Here is a 19,095-nt window from a genome sequence, read left to right on the forward strand (position 1 = left end):
TGCAGTGAACGAGATCATCGACAGAGACATCACCAGCTGGACACAGCCTGACCAGTGCAGCTTACAGCGTAAATCCAGCCCTTTGCTTTAGATGCTTTCCCTTCACACTGGATTCAGTGCCTTTTTCTAACACAGGAGACCTTCAAGTGCCTGAAGAGCTTCATATCTGCAGTTAAAGTACAGACAGTGGTGCCGTACTCTTTAAAAGCTACGTTTAGCTGTCTTTGCTGTGGCCACTTCTTACAAAGGCTGAATTGTAGCTTTTTTAATGCTTTCCTTTGCTAAAGTTTTACAATTTAATGTGTTATGATGTTTAAAAGATGAGTTATTTTAATATGCAGAGGATGAAGGGAAGTTGAATGATTATTTAATGACATGTCTTTTGTTCTGTTCCTGTGAAATAACATGAAGCAGCTGTTTGTCTGGAAAGATGAAAAACGTCTTCACATCTTTCAGGTATTTTTGGGTGAGGAAAAAGGAAACTTTTATTTCCTTCTCTGGGAATCTGTTTGATCATTTTGTGCGTTTCTGTTGACGTTTTGGTCGCAGCTTGTAATTAAGGTGGTTTTTGGTTTATTTTATATAGAAAGGCAGGGCATTAATAAACATTATGTTGGTGATATACAGAGAACCTGTAAATCCCTCTAGTTTCCCAGCATGCAGCACAGTTGGCAGCAGATGGGAAACAAGAAAATTCAGCCACTTTTAAAGAGAACAGTTGAAATTAGGTGAAGAATAAACAGATGAGTGGACGACACTCTTTATTCTGATTGTTTGTTGGTTCCTGCAAACAGCTGCTGGTCTGGGTCAGGCTGCACAAAGCAGAACTCCTCCACAGAGAGCGTGTCTGTCATCCAGCAGCTTTTCTCACACGTGAACACCAGCACCGTCCCAAACTCTAGCTCCGCCTCCGCCCTGCCGTCCGTCCTCTGCAACAGGCTGACCAGCGCCGGCATCAGTTGCAACTCAAACGTCCTGCGGCCTCCGCATGAGCCACAGGCAGACACCCTCTGAGGCATGTCCGCAGGCGGCTGGGAGATGTACAGCGGCCTCCCTCCTCTGCTGTAACGCAGGATCTGCTGCGGACATGCAGAGATGCTCTTCATGAAGCGGGAGAAGGAGGCGTCCCCGTGCCGTGCTCGTGTCTTCTCGTACTTCTCCTCCCCCCCTGGCTCGCCCGCAGACACCGCTCCCTCTCTGCGTTCGTATTCTCTCAGCAGCTCACATGCGTGCTGAAGTTCGTCGTCGCCGCCGCCGCACAGGTCGGACTCGTCCACCACGCTGATGAAGAACGGTGTGAAAACAGCAGGCTCTCCCAAACGGAGCTGCTCCAGTTGGCTGCTCACATCCATCTGAGCAACTGCAGGAGACAAAAGCATGAGGTCAGTCCTTCAGCTTTAATATCCTTCTCACCAGGAATGTTCATCAAATTATTACTACAAATGTTGTTATGGAGTAAAGTCTCAGAGTCATTTTACCCATTTCTGTTTAGTTTCATTATCTTTCCAAATTTAGATGACTGGGCTGCTGAAAGAGAGTCAAATTAATTATATATGTTAAATATGTTCTCCCATAAAAACTAAGTGCATTTAAGAGCCTAATGAAGAGCAGCTTCTCTGCTTCATCACAGTGAAATCTATTCTGACCTCTTCTCATTGAGAACATGAGCTGTAGCACTAGCTTTTTCCCAAAAAAAAAAAAAAAATGGGGCAAAAGTTGCAGTATTTTAGGGCTTTTTCTCCCCATAACTTTGCATACAAAGTAAACAAAAAACCTGATTTCCTTTGAATTATTTCCTAATGCAGAAAAGAGGTAGCGTTCACAACAATTTTCCATCACATTTTAAAGGTTTCCAGTTAGATAATATTAAACAGTTAATAAGTGGTTGTTTAAGTTTTTGCAACAATAATATTCTTTGTTGCAATATTTTGTGAGACAATATTTGTAAGATTTATCGTCCCAGGCCTACGCTGCACAAACTGTCAAAAACAGCCTTACAGATGTGGAAAAACGTCTTTATTCCAGTTAGAGAGCTGCTTCACAGGACAGATCTATTCTTTATTTATCTGTGACAAGACTATATTTTTAAATATATTTGTGTTGATGTGAACATTTATTGACCTTTTTGATAAAAAAAAATAAAATTATTTGTAATAGATTGGTTCACGTTTAAAAAAAAAAGTAAATACGCACATTTTTCATAAATACAGGTTTAAAATGTACCAAAGAAACTTAACAAAAAGTAAATGTGTTTCTATAAATACATAAATTAGAATCATAATGCATAATATATATGAAAATTATCTCACACACACAAATATACATTCTATCAAATAAAATTTGAATCATTAAAAATATGTTTGTATAGATGGAGTACAATAACTGCTCACCTGTGTGGGGACTTTGTAACTGAACCTCCGGCTGCTCCTTGACCACCTCCCCGTCTTCCCATTGCTCAGCGTCCTCACACCAGTCGGTAACCTTGGTAACGGTGCTCTCAGGCCGGGCAGAGCCACGGGGAGGGTGCGTCTCCGTCTCCACGCGCTGGAAGCGGAGCACCTTCCAGCTCAGTGAGCGGCACTCCGATACCGGACACGCGAACACGTGCAGGTTCCTGTGGTACCGGGACACCTCGAGCGGACAGTACACCTGCACCACGTGCGCTAGCGGGTTGCCGCAGCGCGCGCACCGCGGGGTGTCCGGTACACTGGGCAGCAGCCAGTCCGGTTCACCGCCTACTTTGTTTGTGAGGAAGGAGCAGCGGTGCCTGTGAATGTGTCCGTCACACACACCGAGCAGAGTCTGCACCGGAGCGGCCATGTTTAACTTTATTAACAACACAATCTTTCTTCTTCTTGTTTTTCGGTAACTCTATAAGAGCATCAGCGCCACCCACTGGTAAGGAGTTCAGTTTATAACTGCTCCCTCAGAACCAGCATCCATTACGAGACTTTTTTTTTGTAATATTGAATAAATGTCAAGTTTAATTTGGATTGTATTTAAATATTAAAGTAAAAACAAACTTTAATAGCCCCACCATGGAGACGGTTGGTCCATTCAACACACACAAATAAAACACCAAAGTAAATGACAATTGTGTGTATTATCTTTAGTCTCTTAAATTCTCATGTTACTTTTTTTTTGGATTATTTTTATATTTCATTTCTACATGCTTTGCTCCTCAACACTGAGCACACACACAACCAGGTTGCCACATTTTGAAGTGAAGCCCGCTAATGGAGAGATATCCAGATATATTTATCCAGCTTCATAGTACAGGCCCACGGTGTTCATTTACTGTAACTGTGATTACATGCTCCATCATTATTGGTAGGTTATGATCACATGACCTCACTGGTTTGGACCAGCTCACATCAAACAGGTTTGTGATGTTTGCTTCATTCAAATTTAGTGAAGACAGATCTGAGCAGATTTGTATAAATAACTATTTACTGTTCTCATAAAACCACAGTCACACAAACAGCCAGTATCCTTAGAAACACACATGTCAGTCGTCGTCCTCCGTCTCCAGTGGTCCTCGGTTTGGGGGCAGCGAAGGTTTCATTCGTTGCCATCGATTCGGAGGCCAGATGATGTGAGACGCTCGACCATGAAGCAACCCCATGGACACCTGTAGGAAACACATGCACACAGACAATCTAAGACTCAGAACGCAATTGGTTAAAAGTGTAAAGCAGTGGCTGTGTTTGGCTACAGTTGCAGAGGAAGTGAAGGGGCCTCAAAGGAGACTACGACTGCATCTGAATATTTCCTCCTATCTCCTTTCCTATCCACTTTTCCATAACCCCGTGGATGACGTTACAGGGTTAAGGAAAGGTGTTAGGAGAGGAGCTAGGAAAAGGTGATCATGTTTGTTTTGACAATCAGATGCACTTCCACAGGTGACGTAATAATTTGACAGCCGCAAAGGTTAGTGACGTGTGCCGTGGTGAAAAAAACTACAAATTTTCGAAAATGGATGTAGCCCACCTATACCCACTATATTAGGTAAGGGCCTCCTCAGTTCTTCCTATACCATTAAAGATTAATAAAAATAAACTACTCTATTTATTTTACTAACTATTAAGTCCTATGTACTCTTTAAAGTGCTATATTAACTCTCATTGCACCTTTAACACACTCAATGATCACATCACAGTCACACACACACCTGTAAATATGCAAAATCACCAAACTGTAATTTAAGAGTTAACTTATATTTTACTAAACATATTAACAAACAATATACACATCTCTGCAACAAGATCACCTCTGTCTGTAAGATTATGTACTATAATAGGTGTTATGTGAGGGGACCACTCACCAATTACACACACACTCACACTAGCCGGCTTATTTAGCAAATAAAACCTAGTAGTTGCAGGCCTGAGTGATGCTTGGGAGCGGTGAGGCCCAAAACTTAATGGCCACTTCACTCTGTGAGCAAAACAAATAAAAAGGGTACCTGTTTCAGGAGTTCAGTGTGTGGCTCACATTCAGGTGTAAGTGAGAAGAAACTCTGCCCTAAGATGGCGGCGGAGGCAAAGTCTGCTCCAAGATGGCGGCGGAGGCAAAGTCTGCTCCAAGATGGCGGCGGAGGCAAAGTCTGCTCCAAGATGGCGGCGGAGGCAAAGTCTGCTCCAAGATGGCGGCGGTATCCCCGTCTGCTGGTCCAGGCCTAGTCTTCCGCGAGTGATGTCCGTAGAAAAGAAACACCCAAAGACACTCTTCTGGCAGTCTTTAAGCACTTCAGTTATGACTAATCTTCACATCCAGGCCGGAATGATGAAAAGTAGTCCTTGTAGCAAGCTGAGTTAGCTAAACTACTCCTCGTGTGCAGCATCCACCTAGCCAGCGAATGCTAAAGTCTGTGCGCTAACCCGTTTCAAAGTCTCAGAAATACCTTACTGCAGGACGAATCTCGGGCTGACAAAGTCCATAGGTAATCCTCCAAGAAGCATGAAACAAGTGTCCATCACCGACCATTGGGTTAACGGCCCAGAAACTCACCTATTCTTTCAAAACCGCGGCACACATCCCAACTTTTTTCCTCTGGTACTCGCGGTCAAGCTAGTGCATCTCCTTGCATATCATTTCCGGTTTTTACTCACGTAACGCTAATACAACAAATGACTGGCAACAGTTGTATACACAGCACTTTCTTCAAGCTCTTCACAATAAAACAAAAATAAAATACACCAAAGGCATCTTATACTTTACATGTTTTGAACTTATACTTGGGTACTTTTAATAGTTATGAAATATTGTTAAACATGAATGAAACACTATTTTTACCCATATTTATATAATATATTTAACTTATTTATTTTTAAACTTTAACATACCTTATGAACTGTATCAATGCATTAACATATTTCTTTGGGTTACATGGACTAAAAGCACATTTATAACACCTTCTGCTGATATCTTCTAAAAAATCACAAGGTTTGAATGTAAATCAAAGGAAAAGAGGTTACCAGACTATGAGGAACAAAAGTGAAACTAAAAGAACGTCACATTGAGAATGGTTTCTCACATTCACCTTCCATTCAAAATTATGAATAATGTTGAATAAAACATAATGTGGATAAAAATGTCTCTGATAGCTTTTTTTGAACCACAGAGTGTCTGTTTTATGTCAGTTATAATCTGATAATATGTCCTACCTATAATAAGCCTGTCGCTCCTGAGCGTGTGTGTGCTAACGGTGTGTCACCTCCGTCGTACCGGTCCAAAGTTGTTGCTGTCCAAACTGTGTCCGTGGTGATCACCCTCGATCCACAAGTGACCGTCAGGAATGCGCACGTAGCGGTTTTTGTAGCTCAAAGTCCTGTAGACACGGGCAGAAACATGCAGAGGTCACGTGACTTATTAGATCACCAATATATTATAATATTATTTATTTTTAAAGTTCAAACAACAAGAAGCATAAACATGGAAACGTATTGCACACATGCATTGAGGAGCTTTAGCTCAGCAGGTTAGTGCAGGAGGCTCCAGGTTCCACCAGTCACTCTGTCTCTGTTAGCTTAGCTGCTACAGCATTAGCATGTTGAGGAGGAGGCAGAGCATTCCTACCTAATAAAGTCTCCCTCCAGTCCAATCACCCTCTTGATGATCTTCTGCTGTGGGTTCCTCGGTGACCTGTGCACATCATGCAGACCAATTTTATTTACTTTATTTATTTGATTCCATTTTATTTCTTTAAACTATAACTTAATTTTATTTCGGAGTAAACTGATGATGTTTTGATTTGATTAAACAAACTAATTATTCAACAGTTGAGTCATTTCCACGGTTCACTCACAGCACAGAGACCACGTCTCCTCGCTGGACTTGGAAGTTCCTCACACTCCAACGATCGAGCAGCACCACGTCATCCTCAGATCCTCCTTCAGGGTTCAGGGACGGCTGGGAAATAATAATAAAATATCACCTAAAAATAGATATAATCCTCCTTACTTATTGCTTATTAAATATAAACAACATGCAACTCCTGCCCATTGGTACTGACTAGTTAGCAATAGCTGCCAGCAGGGTTGGGGTCAATTATAATTGTAATTGTGTAATTGATAATGAATTACAATTATATATAATTATGTAATCATAATTGAATTGTAATTGAGTTAGGATGATTGATTTTGTAATTGCCATGGAATCTCTACAAAATCTGTTGTTTACAATTGTAATTTAAACGCGAACATGTGGAACCAGTTACAGTTCTATGTCTTACACATACATAGTTAACAATTATTAAAATGTGTTTCATCTCAAATTTACCTGTTAGTTTTTTTCATTTTATCATTTAAAAAAACTAAAATTAGGGCTATAGTGACAGAAAAAAGGCTCAGACACCCACACCAAAAATATTAAAACCAATATTGTCATTGATTAGCAAGCCTAACAAGGTAACCAAGAGATGAAAAACAAATTAGATGATGGATTATATTTTTTAGTGTATTTTACAGCTGATTTAAGACACGGGTCAAACTGGCCTGTTATCATTATAGATGCTAAAAGAAAGCTAGCACAAGAGATTAAGATTAAAGATTAAATCGGGGCTTTCGCCTTTAATTGGCGATGTAATGTTATTACATACATGGAATTTGTTTTATGGTATTAATTATTAATGTCTCAGTAAATGTGATTAATTGTAATTGTAATTTAGTAACTGAGAACGTAAATGTAACTGACTTTCAGGGGGAAAATAATTATTTTTATTTTTACTGTAATTGGAAAAATGCCAGTCACTGTAATTGTAATTGAACATGGATAATTAAAGATGTAATTGTAAGTGAAGCTGGTACCTATTGATGGTGTTTGACACAGTGAAGGATTGTCCCTCCTTTACTGAACTCTCCCAGTCTGTGTACTGGTTATACTGGTTTAAACTGGTATTCCTCAGTAAATGAGACTCTAATGAAGGGAGGTTGGAGACGTACGTTATAACGGCATCAGAAACTTGTAGCTTTATTTGCTATTTCAGGCTAGTTAAAAACACTCAGCACTACAATCATACATGTGAAGGTTATATATCATTATGATGATGTCATTAATTCTGTGTATAATGATGACATGGATTGTTGTGTGTACCTGCATGGACACTCCCTCTACTCTGGCTACATATGCGAGCCGATCGAGCACAGTGACGGTCACGGGAACGGCAACGAAGAATCCGCTGACGAAGGCTCGCAGATACCGTCGCCCGGCCTGCTGAGCCATCAGGGAACTGGACAGAAAGCACATGAAACCAGACAAACCAGCAGGATCAGAGTGAGCAATTCAGCTGGGAGACATCGCCTACAGAGAACATGCAAACTTAGAAATCATACAGGCCAAGCGTAAAACTTCTGTTATTACCAGAGGTCTTAAACTAGGACTGAATGAGGGCCAAAACTATTTTTACAGTTGGTTAAAAAACAGTTACATTCACTTTTCAAATTTAGAAAAGTATTCCTCGAGTTATGAGTAATTACTAAAATGCGTCAAGGCAAAATTCTCTAACTTGACGCTTTGTTTAAGCCACTTCCGCTTTTGATGACATCACATCCTATACAAAAATACACAAAATGACCCAGAATCACACTACAATGGCAACAAAAAATAATAATCATACAAAAAATGCACAAAAAGGCTACAGAAAGATACAAAAATACACGTGACTCCAAAAAATATACATTACAGAAAAATACACCAAACGACAAAAATATAATAATTAGTAAAAATCAACAAACTAAACAATATTTATTCAAAAATGGTAAATAAATGCTAAATATGGACAAAGCTGCATTCATTAGCATAAAGATTTACTTTTGAGTGACTTTATTGAACTTGTTGTACAAATCAATGTGTCTTTTTGTCCCCCACAGTACATCACATGGACAGCTTTGTCCAGACATGTCCCTCATGCACCGCAGAGGAAGCTGCAGGTCTTACCACATGGGTTATAGCCGTGGCTCCACCCTTTTTTTTTATTAGGATAAACCTAAGGAAACAGGTTGTATATTGATTAATTTTTTTTTGCCCTGGCATTTGTTTACTGTTAAGTTGAAGTTTTGAAAAATAATTTGGAATAAAATTTTGAGAAATAACTGACAATTGCTTATTCATTTTAGGAGGTCTTTCATATTTCGTAACACACTAATGATTTGGTTGTTTACAAACACAAAAGTGTAATTTATCCGATTAATCGATGAAAAAATTGACAGAATACTTGATTACAAAAATATTGGATAGCTGCAGCACTAGTAACTACTTCAATCCTTACAATTACTGACAGCTATTAAAGTAAGCTTTTAACATGACTGACTAATAAGATGACAACAATAAACAGAAGGTGGAATTATTTAAACATTTAAGGAAAGAAAATGACACTAATAACCAGGGGTTATTAGACGATATGTCGCGATATTACGTCACGGGATTCTCGGATCGATTCAAAATGCATCCATATCGATTTCAGAAAAAATACAATAATCGCCATATACTATAATATCGGGATATATCGTATCGTATCGTGACCTATGTATCTTGATACGAATCGTATAGCCAGATGCCAGGCTATACACACCCCTACTAATAACATGTCTACATCATTGTGATTATAACCTTATCCGTTTTATTTTTCATCTACTTCAAAACACATTATAACTTTTTTAAAACACTAAATTAGTGGATATGTTTTCTCTGATTTAGTCAAATCAAACATTGTAATTAAAAAGCGTTTTGGTCTGAGCAAACTAATATTTCCACAAAATTATTTCCTCAAAATCACAAAACTCCAACTTTGAATTAAAACCATTTCATTGTTGTTGTTTTTTACCTACAGGTTTGTTTAGTTATCTTTACATTTAAGTGGATATAGTATATTAAATATAGATTATAATTACTCATAGGAATTATAAATATGATTTTATCAACAATGATGTGACACTATTTTCAATTATATATATAAATGAAATGGAGGAAAATTTTAAATGAAATTTAATTTAATTCATTCAAATTAAAATGATTTGAAAATAAATTGTACAACAACACTGAGTATTATTAAATGTTAGATTAGAATTTAATGAGTCTAATGCTTTGTTTAATGTCTATGATTTAACCTGAGGTTCAGAAAACTTCAGTTTCTGTAGAAACGGGCAGCAGCTTCACAGCTGTAATATATGTATTATATACAATATATACACAGAGATAATATATCAACATGTGTCAGACAGACTTAAATAGGGTAAAGACACTTTAAAGGACAAACACACGGTGCTAACAAAGCTAACTCACCTGACTCCAGTCCTTCCCAGCACACACTGCTCCTAAAGCCCAGGAAGTGGTTGTTACTGTTTAATAGGGGGACATATTTTGGGCCAACATCTGTCATCTGTAGCAGATTGTTTTCACATATTAATGCTAACACGAAGTGAAAGCTACATGGCGTTAAACTCCGTCACCAGTTCGCATGGTCACCACTTTAACCACAACACTGGACCATACGTGTTTAGAGGAGGGGAAATAAAAAACCGTGAAAGTTTTACATATTTTAAACCTTGTCATAAATAATTTGTATATTATGCAATTCTCTATGTGTGTGTTGATCACCATTTTTTTTAATACTATAAACTTTAGAAATGATGGTTTAACTTGAAGGTATAACTTCCTGTGATAACTAGTCTCTGTCCCTGATTGGCTCGTGCTTTTCTGTTTTCGTCATGTGACACTAAAGATGGCCGCCGCGAGTCAACGTGGTGAGTGAATTTAACGCAGATTTAGGGCTTTTCTATGTGCTAGCAGGTTAGCATGATGCTACAGGAGCTGGTGTTATCTCTAACAGTCTGTGATAAGCATCGAGGTGTTGTGTTAAAAACTGTCGTTAGTCCTGAACACCAGTAGCAGGTGTTTTAGTAGAACTGTCTAACTATGGGTATCATTTTGATTAGTGACTCAGTCTGTAGAACACAAACAGCTAACACTAACAGATTCAGTCCGCAGTTAACATGATCACCAATTGGTTTCAAACACCACTAGAGTTACTTAGTAGCAGGTTGACTGCAGCTTCACACAAAGTGAGTCTTACCTTAAAGCTACTGCAAACTAGTCAGTATTCAGTGGTAGGAGTGTGGCTCTGCTCTCCTCGAGGGGGAGGGGCTTCACTGTCTCCCTAGTCATTCATAAAATGTGAAACATTACATTCGGATCAAATTCTAAAGATGGAGTTTATGTGAAGATGTTCATTTTGTGTTTGATTTCACATCCAAATGATCCTTTACTTTATTCATCCAGACAGAGACAGTATCCTGGAGCCTCTGTGTTTCCCAGATGACTCTGCTCCCAGTGCTCCCAGTCATTCCAGTGCTGGCAGTGAGCCTCTTCCGTGTGTCTTCTGCCCTGAGTCCGTCCCCTCACTGGACAAGGACGTCCTCCTCAAACACATGCTGATGCAGCACAAGCTGGTCATCGCTGACGTGCGTCTGATCGCAGACCTGCCAAAGTACGTCATGACCCCATGACCCCCATGACCCCATGACCCCGTCTCTCTGAGCCAGTCCCCAGGCTGCGTGTCCTATTATGTCTGATTTTCTCTTTTTCTGTGTGTTTTACTTGTTTTTTGTGAACATAAAGTATTGTTTGGTTATTGGTGGTTATTTTTTTGTTTCTGTTGTCTTTGTATTTGTTTTTTTTTGTTTTTGTGGTCATGTAGTCAATTTCTAATGTCATTATGTGTTTTTGTAGTCATGTAGTATATTTGTAGAGTGGTTTTGTGTGTTGTTGTACTCATTTTGCGTATTTCTAGCCTCTTTTTGTGTGTTTTGTAGTCATTTAGTGTATATTTAGTCTTGTTTTGTGTGTTTTGTAGTCATTTAGTGTATATTTAGTCTTGTTTTGTGTTTTTGTACTCATTTAGGGTATTTCTAGCCTCGTTTTGTGTGTTTTTGTAGTCATTTAGTGTATTTCTAGTTTGGTTTTGTGTTTTTGTCATCATTTTGTGTATTCCTAGTGTGGTTTTGTGTGTTTTTGTAGTCATTTAGTGTATTCCTAGTGTGGTTTTGTGTGTTTTTGGAGTAATTTAGTGTATTCCTAGTGTGGTTTTGTGTGTTTTTGGAGTAATTTAGTGTATTCCTAGTGTGGTTTTGTATGTTTTTGTAGTCATTTAGTGTATTCCTAGTGTGGTTTTGTATGTTTTTGGAGTCATTTAGTGTATTCCTAGTGTGGTTTTGTGTGTTTTTGTCATCATTTTGTGTATTTCTAGTGTGTTTTTGTAGTCATTTAGTGTATTTCTAAGTTGTTTTGTGTGTTTTTGTAGTCATTTAGGGTATATTTAGTCTTGTTTTGTGTGTTTTTGTAGTCATTTAGTGTATTTCTAGTGTGGTTTTGTGTTTTTGTAGCCATTTAGTGTATTTCTAAGTTGTTTTGTGTGTTTTTGTAGTCATTTTGTGTATTTCTAGTGTGATTTTTGTGTTTTTGGAATCATTTTGTGTATTTTGGGTATGCCTTCCCTTGTTGATTGATGTATTTTGAATGTACACGGTTCCTTCCAGTGTCTGAGGTTGTATATAAGTTCCCACGCTAACAGTCTTCTTCTCTCTTTCAGGTATCTGTCGTACTGGAAGGGCCGCTTCCTGGAGCAGCCAATCACTGAGTTCTGCAGCGTGATCAGAACCAACTCCACCGGTCCAGTCGGTGAGAGCTCCAACTAAACAGCAGCACACACATTAGTCCTTAACTGTAGGCCTGTGTCTGTGTGTTAGTGTACTGATCAGTTTGATACAACCATTGGGGTCAGTTTGTGTATTTTTGTCATTGTTGTGTGTACTTGTTGTCATCTTGTGTACGTATGTCTGTGAGAGGAAGGAACGCTGCTCTCCACCATGTGTGAATGATGAGCAGTGTTTGTTCCTGCAGAGAAACAGGAGGAATACTTCCTGCTGTGTGACGTCCTGTCAGAGGATCGAACGCTCAGAGAGAATCTCCAGCAGAAGCGACTGGTGAGGCTGCTAACACCAGTACAACACCAGTACATCATATTCATACCACCTGACTGTCCCTGACTGTGTAGGTCAACTATGAAGGTATCACCTATCCACTTACTGACATACTTAGTTATTTTCTGTGGTGCACAGCTGTAATGGCTGCTTTCCAAAAATTTAACAAAAGCTTATTATATATTTTATTTACTCCTTTCCTGCTGTAAATGCACACAGCCCCAATTTTTCACTGGTATTTGCTTTATATTGAAGCACACACCTTATTTTAGAAAAAGTTAATAAAACCACATATTATTAAACAGACGTATGACTACTGCAGTCATTCCCTCTCAATTGTCCTCCACTGGGACTCCTTCCTGCATACGAGGCATGTCTCATCCGTCCTACGTGCAGTGCTGCATCACTTTTCCCACAACTTGCAAAGCTTGTTTTTGAATGTTTGGTTCATGAAGATGAAACTCCTACAGAGGCTGTGACTGTTTAGTCCTCCTCCTGCAGGGATGATGGTCAGTAATACGCAGTTCTGCTTCCAACAGCCGATTTCACTGTGTGCTGATTGTCTGAAAAATCCACAAAGAGCACACTGCTGTACTGCCTGCATCCTAAAATGTAAAAAAAAAAATTTTTAAATGGTGGCCTATACAATAGAAAATACAGTAGTTAATAATTGTTACTCTTTTCTTCTCTTAGTTACTAAATTAGCAACACTTTACTTGACATTACACTGTCATTATTATGACATGAAACATGTCATTAGCACAAATAAGTTTCATGAAGGCTGTCACTAGGTGTTGTTCGTTACTCTAAACCCTAACCTCTAACCCTACCTAACACCACTAGATCCCACTAACTAACCCAAAAAATGCCAACATAGCTCCAAAGGTGTCATAATTTAATGAACAACACTTAATGACAGCCTTCATGACACCTTATTCATGCTAATGACAGCGTAACGTGTTACCCTACTTACTCATTTACTTTCTTACTATTATTTACTTTTTAACTGTCTTTGTTTTATAGTTACTATTACTTTTTTACTCTTATTTATTTAGTTACTAACGTACCTGCTATACACTTAGTTACTTATTAAGTTACTCTTAGTTGCTATTAGTTAGTTACTTATTCACTTGGTTACTTGTTCTCTTTCTTAGTAACCTACTTAGTAATTAAGCAGGTAGGTAGCTAAGTTAGTAACTAAGTAACTAGAAAATTGACTGATAGTAATCAAGTATTAATTACTTAATTTCCTAGTTACTTAGTTACTGACTGACCCACCTGCTTATTTAGTTACCCCCTTAGTTACAATCAGTTTCTTATTTACTCTCTTAGTTACTAACTTATCTATTAACTCAGTTCCTTACTTATCTTTTTAAAGCAGATCACATGATGAATTGGGGTCATTAAATAGTACTGGAACCCTGTTTCTCAGAGAACTATTGCAACAGAGTTGTTTCCAAATGTTGAAGTGAAAAGATGAGAATCTTTCATCAGCTACCAACAACATGTGACTCTCAAAACAGCCTTTGATTAGTTAGTGACAGAAGTGTCTCATAAGCTGGTAGCGTCTGTGTATACATACGGTTGAATGTAAAGATAAGATTTATGTAACAAAAATCACATAAATGAAAATTAAAAAAACCGCAGAAGCAGATCAGATTCAATATATATCCAATTTAATTAAACTTTTTAAAATAATGTCATCAAGTGCAACAAAACCGCTATTTGCAGTAGTCAGCCACTTTTCCCAGTTTTTAACAGAAACCAATGACACATTGGCAGATCTATATATTTGGTAAACAATGTTGACTGCAATAGATTAAAAAGAAACACTGCTCCATGACTAATGAAATAATCATGGGAGCAACTTTAGTTTGAAAGGACAGCGGCTGGTCCTGATCATTTTCAGCTGGTACAGATGTTAGGATGTTTATGTTTGGATTGAAATGTCTCTGTGCACAGGAGGACGTGCTGGACCAGCAACAGAGGGAGAGAGAGGACTGCAGCTTTCAGCGCCTCTGCATGTTCTGCAGCGAGGAGTTCACGGGGAACAGGTGGGAACCTGTAAAGCACAGTGGCCCTCATTTATTAACTTTACGTGAAAACGGTTGTAAATCTGAGTGCACATTGTGTCGTACAACAGGACCAACATGGGACTTATGAAACATTAGTATCTGACCCAGTGAACCAATGATAGGGTGCTGATAAATGCAGCGGCTGAATTTGATCGTCATTAACATGTTATGCCCTCAAATATTCCAGGTTCTGAGGCCCCGCCCACTGAGGTCAAGCAAACATTGGCAATGAAATAAAGGTTTCTGAGATGAAAATCAGCATTTTCACAGTTGAGGTGAAGAAAAACAAAATAAATAACACATTAAAAGAAATAAATGAATTCCTTAAAACGCCTCAGTGGAGGCTGAGCTGACACTGGTTCAGCATTGGCACCTTGCACAGAGCTGGTAAATCAGACATCGCTCCATTCACCAACGCAATGTTGTGAAAAACAGGTTAACATAATGTCGCACACTTCCTCTGTACTGTATATATACAGCAGTGTTCCCACTGCCAGTGGGTTTATTGAAGGAAGGTTTTGATCTGTCTCTGTTTATTCTTAAATGAGAGCTGAGGCTTGTTTAATACTTTATTTTCAGACTCAGTCACATTAAGCTGTGCTGTATTACAAATCCACGCTCAGGTTTGCGTACACGAGGTCAGACCAGACGTGAGATCTGATCGTAGCGTACAATCACGTCACAATTGATAAATACCGGAGCTTGCGTGAATTTGGTGGAACGCACGACGTACACTCAGATCTCAATGTACGAAGGGTTGATGAATGAGGGCTAATGTGTTTCAGTGGGTCACTTTAGTCACAGAGACCTTACTGCTGTCCCCGCAGGTCTACTCTGCTCAACCACATGGCTAAGGAGCACGCCTTCAGCATCGGGCTGCCTGATAACATCGTCTACTGCAACCAGTTCCTGGACACGCTGCAGAGCAAAGTGGACAAGTAAAAAATATTCACAACCAATCATCATAAGTCAGCAGTTATTTACCACGAGGACATACCCACATATCTATCTATATATTTTTATTCAGGAGATGGGTGCTGCACATGTTTTAGGAGGGATTTAGAACCTTCCATTAACACGATGGGTAGAATTTTGGTTTTCTAAAGTCTTGGCTGAAAGAAAACTAAAATGTACCCATTTTTAAGTAGCTGTGTGTGTGAGAACGTTTAATAATTTTTACTGCTGTATTTCAATGGAGTGTAGAAAGGCCCAGCTATGGACAGGAGCTGTGAGCTAGCACTAGCTTTAAACTCTATGTGCATCACATTAGCTGCAAACTTTTGTATCTATGTTGAATTGCATTGTCCCTGTCAAATAAATCAATGGCAGAAAACAAGGAAAGAACACAAAATGAACACAAACTGTGAAATGATCCCAAAATAACAACGAAACACACAAAATAACAGCAAAAGCACACACAACAACTACAGCAAAAATGCCCCAAATTACAAAAAATGCACTAAACAACAACAAAAACACACTAAACAACTACGACACAAAACGATGTCAAAAACACAAATTGACTGCAAAACACACAGAACCCCAACTAAAGCACACAGAACGACAACAAACGAGTGTGTAAATCGTGAGATCCTGTGCTTTCAGCCTGCAGTGTTTGTACTGTGAGAAAAGCTTTCGGGATAAAACCACGCTGAAGGATCACATGAGGAAGAAAGCTCATCGTCGCATCAACGCCAGCAACCACCAATACGACCGCTTCTACATCATCAACTACCTGGTGAGGGAAACTGTTGTACCTGTTAAATTGTCACAGCATGTGAACAGCTGAATAAAGTCATCCGTAATGATAATTAGACAAACTGCATTTACAGAGAAAACGCAAGTTTAAGTGCTGTACGCAGAAATTGTCACACATAGTAACAATAAAATTTCACATTAAATGTACTTTTTATTCAAATAAAGTAAAATAAAACTCAGTGAAGTATAACATAATTATATATATGTGTATAAAATGCATTGCTTAGCCTCCCGTCCACTAGGGGGTGCTTGAACACAACAGTGTGAGAATGAGCCCAGTGTTATTTCAACTAGTCAATACTCAACAGTGTTTCAGTTAAATCTTTTACTGTAAAACTAACAGTCTAGGTCACTGTGTCTCCTCACTGCAGTGTTTCCCAATTTTGCTTTTTTACAAATTTCTGGCAACCCCAGAGACTTTTTTTGTTTTTTACTAGAGTGAGTTTTTGATCATCTTAAATATTTATATACTGTTACAATTACAAATACAGAGTAGCCAGGATTGGTGCATAAAGTGACAAGATGGTCCAGCTCAGATATTTTACACTGCATTTTATTTCAACTAGATTTATGTTTGAGAGAGTGATAATATAGAATACTGTTGGTGGAGATTGTGTGGTGTATTTTTTGAATAATGAATGACAATAAAATACATTTTTAAATCTGATTTTAATCAGTGATTTTTTTTAATCAAATGTTATTATTACTAGACATTTCCCCGTATTATTTCCAGGCGACCCCAAGGTTGAAAAACTCTTCCTCACTGTGTGTCCTGTCTGTGTCCACCAGGAACTGGGTAAAAGCTGGGAGGAGGTGCAGAGCGAGGACGACCGTGAGCTGCTGGAGGATGAGGATGAGTGAGTGTCCCTGGTGCAGATCAGATTAAAAGAACTACTTTGGATGTCCATGTATCTCCGTGGTGTCCTCCACAGTGACTGGTCAGACTGGGAGGCTCACCCAGTTTCTGCTGTGTGCTTGTTCTGCCATCACCAGTCTGAGAACATGGATCTCATCCACACACACATGAAGGTACGAGCTGAGACGTTCCCGTCTTTTCAAATGTCCTTCATGGAATCAAAGGAAAGCACGTTTTTTTAACATGGAAGCAGATCACAAACTGCCTCAGCTCCACCTTTATTATTTACTTATTTATCTTGACTCCATGTTTACTGATGCTCAACAGATTTTTGACCAGTGTTCAACAATATTTGACTGATATTTAATTATTTATAACCGGTTTTTGTCCATTAATTCTTAACCAATATTGTTATATTGAATTTAAATTCAAAGCATTATTTAAAGATAATCATTAAATATCTCAGGAGCACTTAACTGATATTTACCTGATGTTTTGTGGATATTTTGTTAGTGCTAGTTTGATATTTGTGTGATAATCAAACAATATTGGGAGAATACTTAACCGATATTCAACAGTTGTTCAATTACATTATATTATCTGATATTAAAAGCATTGTTGATACTAAATCAATATTGGTCTGGTGTCGAAGGATATTTAACCGGCATGTGGATGATGTTTCCATGATATTTTATTTATTTATTTAGTTTTGTTGTTGGCCGATGATGAAGCTGATACTGTGTCTTTGTGTAGGAAACTCATGGCTTTGACCTTCATCAGCTGAAAGCAGAGCTCAGTACGTACAAGTCCACTTTTGGACATCTAACCTGAACTTATGTTCAGTGTTTTCTCCTTAGAACCCTAGAATGTGTTTCTGTTTCATGTTTAAATAAACTCCTCCATCTGCTCCTCAGGCCTCAGCTTCTACCAGCAGGTCAAACTGGTCAACTTTATCCGGAGACAGATCCATCAGAGCCGCTGCTACGGCTGCAGTCAGAGCTTTGATTCCCCAGCAGACGTTCTGCTCCACATCAACGCTGAGGATCACGTGATGAAGCTCCCTGATACATCGGCCTGGGACCAACCGCAGTGAGTCCATAACACACACTGAGTGGGGAAAAAGGAGGCATTCTGTGCTGGAAAAAGAAATGAAATAAAAGCGTCTGCTGTGCATCTTTCAGGTATTACTTCCCCACCTACGAGAACGACGGCCTGCTGTGCTCTCTGTCCGACAGCGAGGAAAACGACGGCAACAGGACGGCTCACGGCGAGGATGTCCCCGTCTTAGCAGAGGACGTGTCCAACCTCAGAGAGATCAGACAGACCAGCGTCCTCAAACAGCTGCTGAAACGCAGCTAACGCACCAACACGCCTCCTCTGTAACATAGCTCATTAAAATGTGTGTATTCATTATCTGTCGGTTCAAACATCTTAACACAAATAATCCACCCAACCACTGTGTCTGCAAAATCATTTATTGTCCTTAAAAGAGGAAACCCAATGAGTATTGACTAGTTTGCTAAAACCTTCATAAAATAGTGGACAGATTAACTCTGAGGCACAATATAACACCAGTACAACAGTTGGTTGATAAAAATAAAAAAGGAAAAAAAAGAATAAAAAAAAAAAAAGACATAAAATAATAATGGAAAATGCATAAAGGCAGAAAACGACAAAACCCTAAACACATAACATGACCAAATTACACACACAAAATCCATATAAGTAAATGACACAAAACTCCCAAAAGACATCATTTGATAGTAAAAAGACAATAACAAAAGAACAAAAATCACTCGTACACAAAGGGCCTGTACTTTACTACAAAGCTGGATAAGTATATCTGGGATATCTCTGTCAGTGGTCTTCACCTAACCAAACATTCTCCATCACAGAGCAGCTGTACTATGAAGCTGGTTATCAACACGTT

The 19,095-nt window shown here is 38.8% G+C and overlaps 4 protein-coding genes across 8 annotated transcripts in view; 2 read left to right on the forward strand and 2 right to left on the reverse strand.

The window, feature by feature from the left end:
* LOC114465834 (nuclear factor of activated T-cells, cytoplasmic 3-like) overlaps positions 1-2,233 on the forward strand; it is a 27,724-nt gene extending 25,491 nt beyond the window's left edge. The window contains exon 10 of the mRNA XM_028451098.1: positions 6-2,233. Coding sequence (XP_028306899.1) covers positions 6-91 — 86 coding nt within the window. The 3' untranslated portion in view covers positions 92-2,233. The remainder of the gene's footprint in view (positions 1-5) is intronic.
* pdcd2l (programmed cell death 2-like) lies at positions 72-2,997 on the reverse strand. The gene is made up of 2 exons (XM_028451103.1): positions 2,391-2,997; positions 72-1,360 (listed from the first exon to the last, which is right to left on the reverse strand). The coding sequence occupies exons 1-2, from the start codon at positions 2,818-2,820 to the stop codon at positions 762-764; spliced, it is 1,029 nt and encodes a 342-aa protein (XP_028306904.1). The 5' UTR covers positions 2,821-2,997; the 3' UTR covers positions 72-761.
* Positions 2,998-3,094: 97 nt separating this feature from the next.
* immp2l (inner mitochondrial membrane peptidase subunit 2) lies at positions 3,095-10,640 on the reverse strand. Of its 5 annotated transcripts, XM_028451105.1 has the most exons (7): positions 10,571-10,633; positions 9,781-9,812; positions 7,594-7,729; positions 6,308-6,411; positions 6,079-6,144; positions 5,728-5,830; positions 3,433-3,631 (listed from the first exon to the last, which is right to left on the reverse strand). In XM_028451105.1, exons 3-7 carry the CDS (start codon positions 7,720-7,722, stop codon positions 3,509-3,511), a joined length of 525 nt encoding a protein of 174 aa, XP_028306906.1. In that variant the 5' UTR covers positions 7,723-7,729; positions 9,781-9,812; positions 10,571-10,633; the 3' UTR covers positions 3,433-3,508. The 5 variants fall into 5 exon arrangements, with proteins under 5 accessions (XP_028306910.1, XP_028306906.1, XP_028306908.1 ...); XM_028451109.1 differs by lacking the exon at positions 10,571-10,633 and having other exon boundaries at positions 3,095-3,631; positions 5,667-5,830; positions 9,781-10,540; XM_028451107.1 differs by lacking the exon at positions 9,781-9,812 and having other exon boundaries at positions 10,571-10,640.
* On the forward strand, positions 10,140-18,843 carry znf277 (zinc finger protein 277). The gene is made up of 12 exons (XM_028451102.1): positions 10,140-10,241; positions 10,777-10,984; positions 12,086-12,174; positions 12,397-12,479; positions 14,439-14,530; positions 15,379-15,489; positions 16,157-16,289; positions 17,099-17,166; positions 17,242-17,338; positions 17,919-17,961; positions 18,080-18,254; positions 18,347-18,843. The coding sequence occupies exons 1-12, from the start codon at positions 10,220-10,222 to the stop codon at positions 18,522-18,524; spliced, it is 1,299 nt and encodes a 432-aa protein (XP_028306903.1). The 5' UTR covers positions 10,140-10,219; the 3' UTR covers positions 18,525-18,843.
* Positions 18,844-19,095: the final 252 nt, after the last annotated feature.

The sequence above is a fragment of the Gouania willdenowi genome, chromosome 6 (assembly GCF_900634775.1).
Source record: "Gouania willdenowi chromosome 6, fGouWil2.1, whole genome shotgun sequence".
In the NCBI taxonomy this organism is placed as follows: domain Eukaryota; kingdom Metazoa; phylum Chordata; class Actinopteri; order Blenniiformes; family Gobiesocidae; genus Gouania; species Gouania willdenowi.

What these genes read in the sequence shown, in the direction of transcription:
- pdcd2l (XM_028451103.1), bottom strand. Translation starts at nt 2,820, where the DNA reads ATGGCCGCTCCGGTGCAGACTCTGCTCGGTGTGTGTGACGGACACATT. An exon ending in GTTACAAAGTCCCCACACAG is followed by an intron (nt 1,361 to 2,390) that starts GTGAGCAGTTAT and finishes TGTCTCCTGCAG; the next exon opens with TTGCTCAGATGGATGTGAGC.
- immp2l (XM_028451107.1), bottom strand. Translation starts at nt 7,722, where the DNA reads ATGGCTCAGCAGGCCGGGCGACGGTATCTGCGAGCCTTCGTCAGCGGA. An exon ending in TAGAGGGAGTGTCCATGCAG is followed by an intron (nt 6,412 to 7,593) that starts GTACACACAACA and finishes ATTATTTCCCAG; the next exon opens with CCGTCCCTGAACCCTGAAGG. An exon ending in ACAGCAACAACTTTGGACCG is followed by an intron (nt 3,632 to 5,727) that starts GTACGACGGAGG and finishes TGTTTCCTACAG; the next exon opens with GTGTCCATGGGGTTGCTTCA.
- znf277 (XM_028451102.1), top strand. Translation starts at nt 10,220, where the DNA reads ATGGCCGCCGCGAGTCAACGTG. An exon ending in ATCTCCAGCAGAAGCGACTG is followed by an intron (nt 12,480 to 14,438) that starts GTGAGGCTGCTA and finishes CTCTGTGCACAG; the next exon opens with GAGGACGTGCTGGACCAGCA. An exon ending in CTGCAGAGCAAAGTGGACAA is followed by an intron (nt 15,490 to 16,156) that starts GTAAAAAATATT and finishes CTGTGCTTTCAG; the next exon opens with CCTGCAGTGTTTGTACTGTG.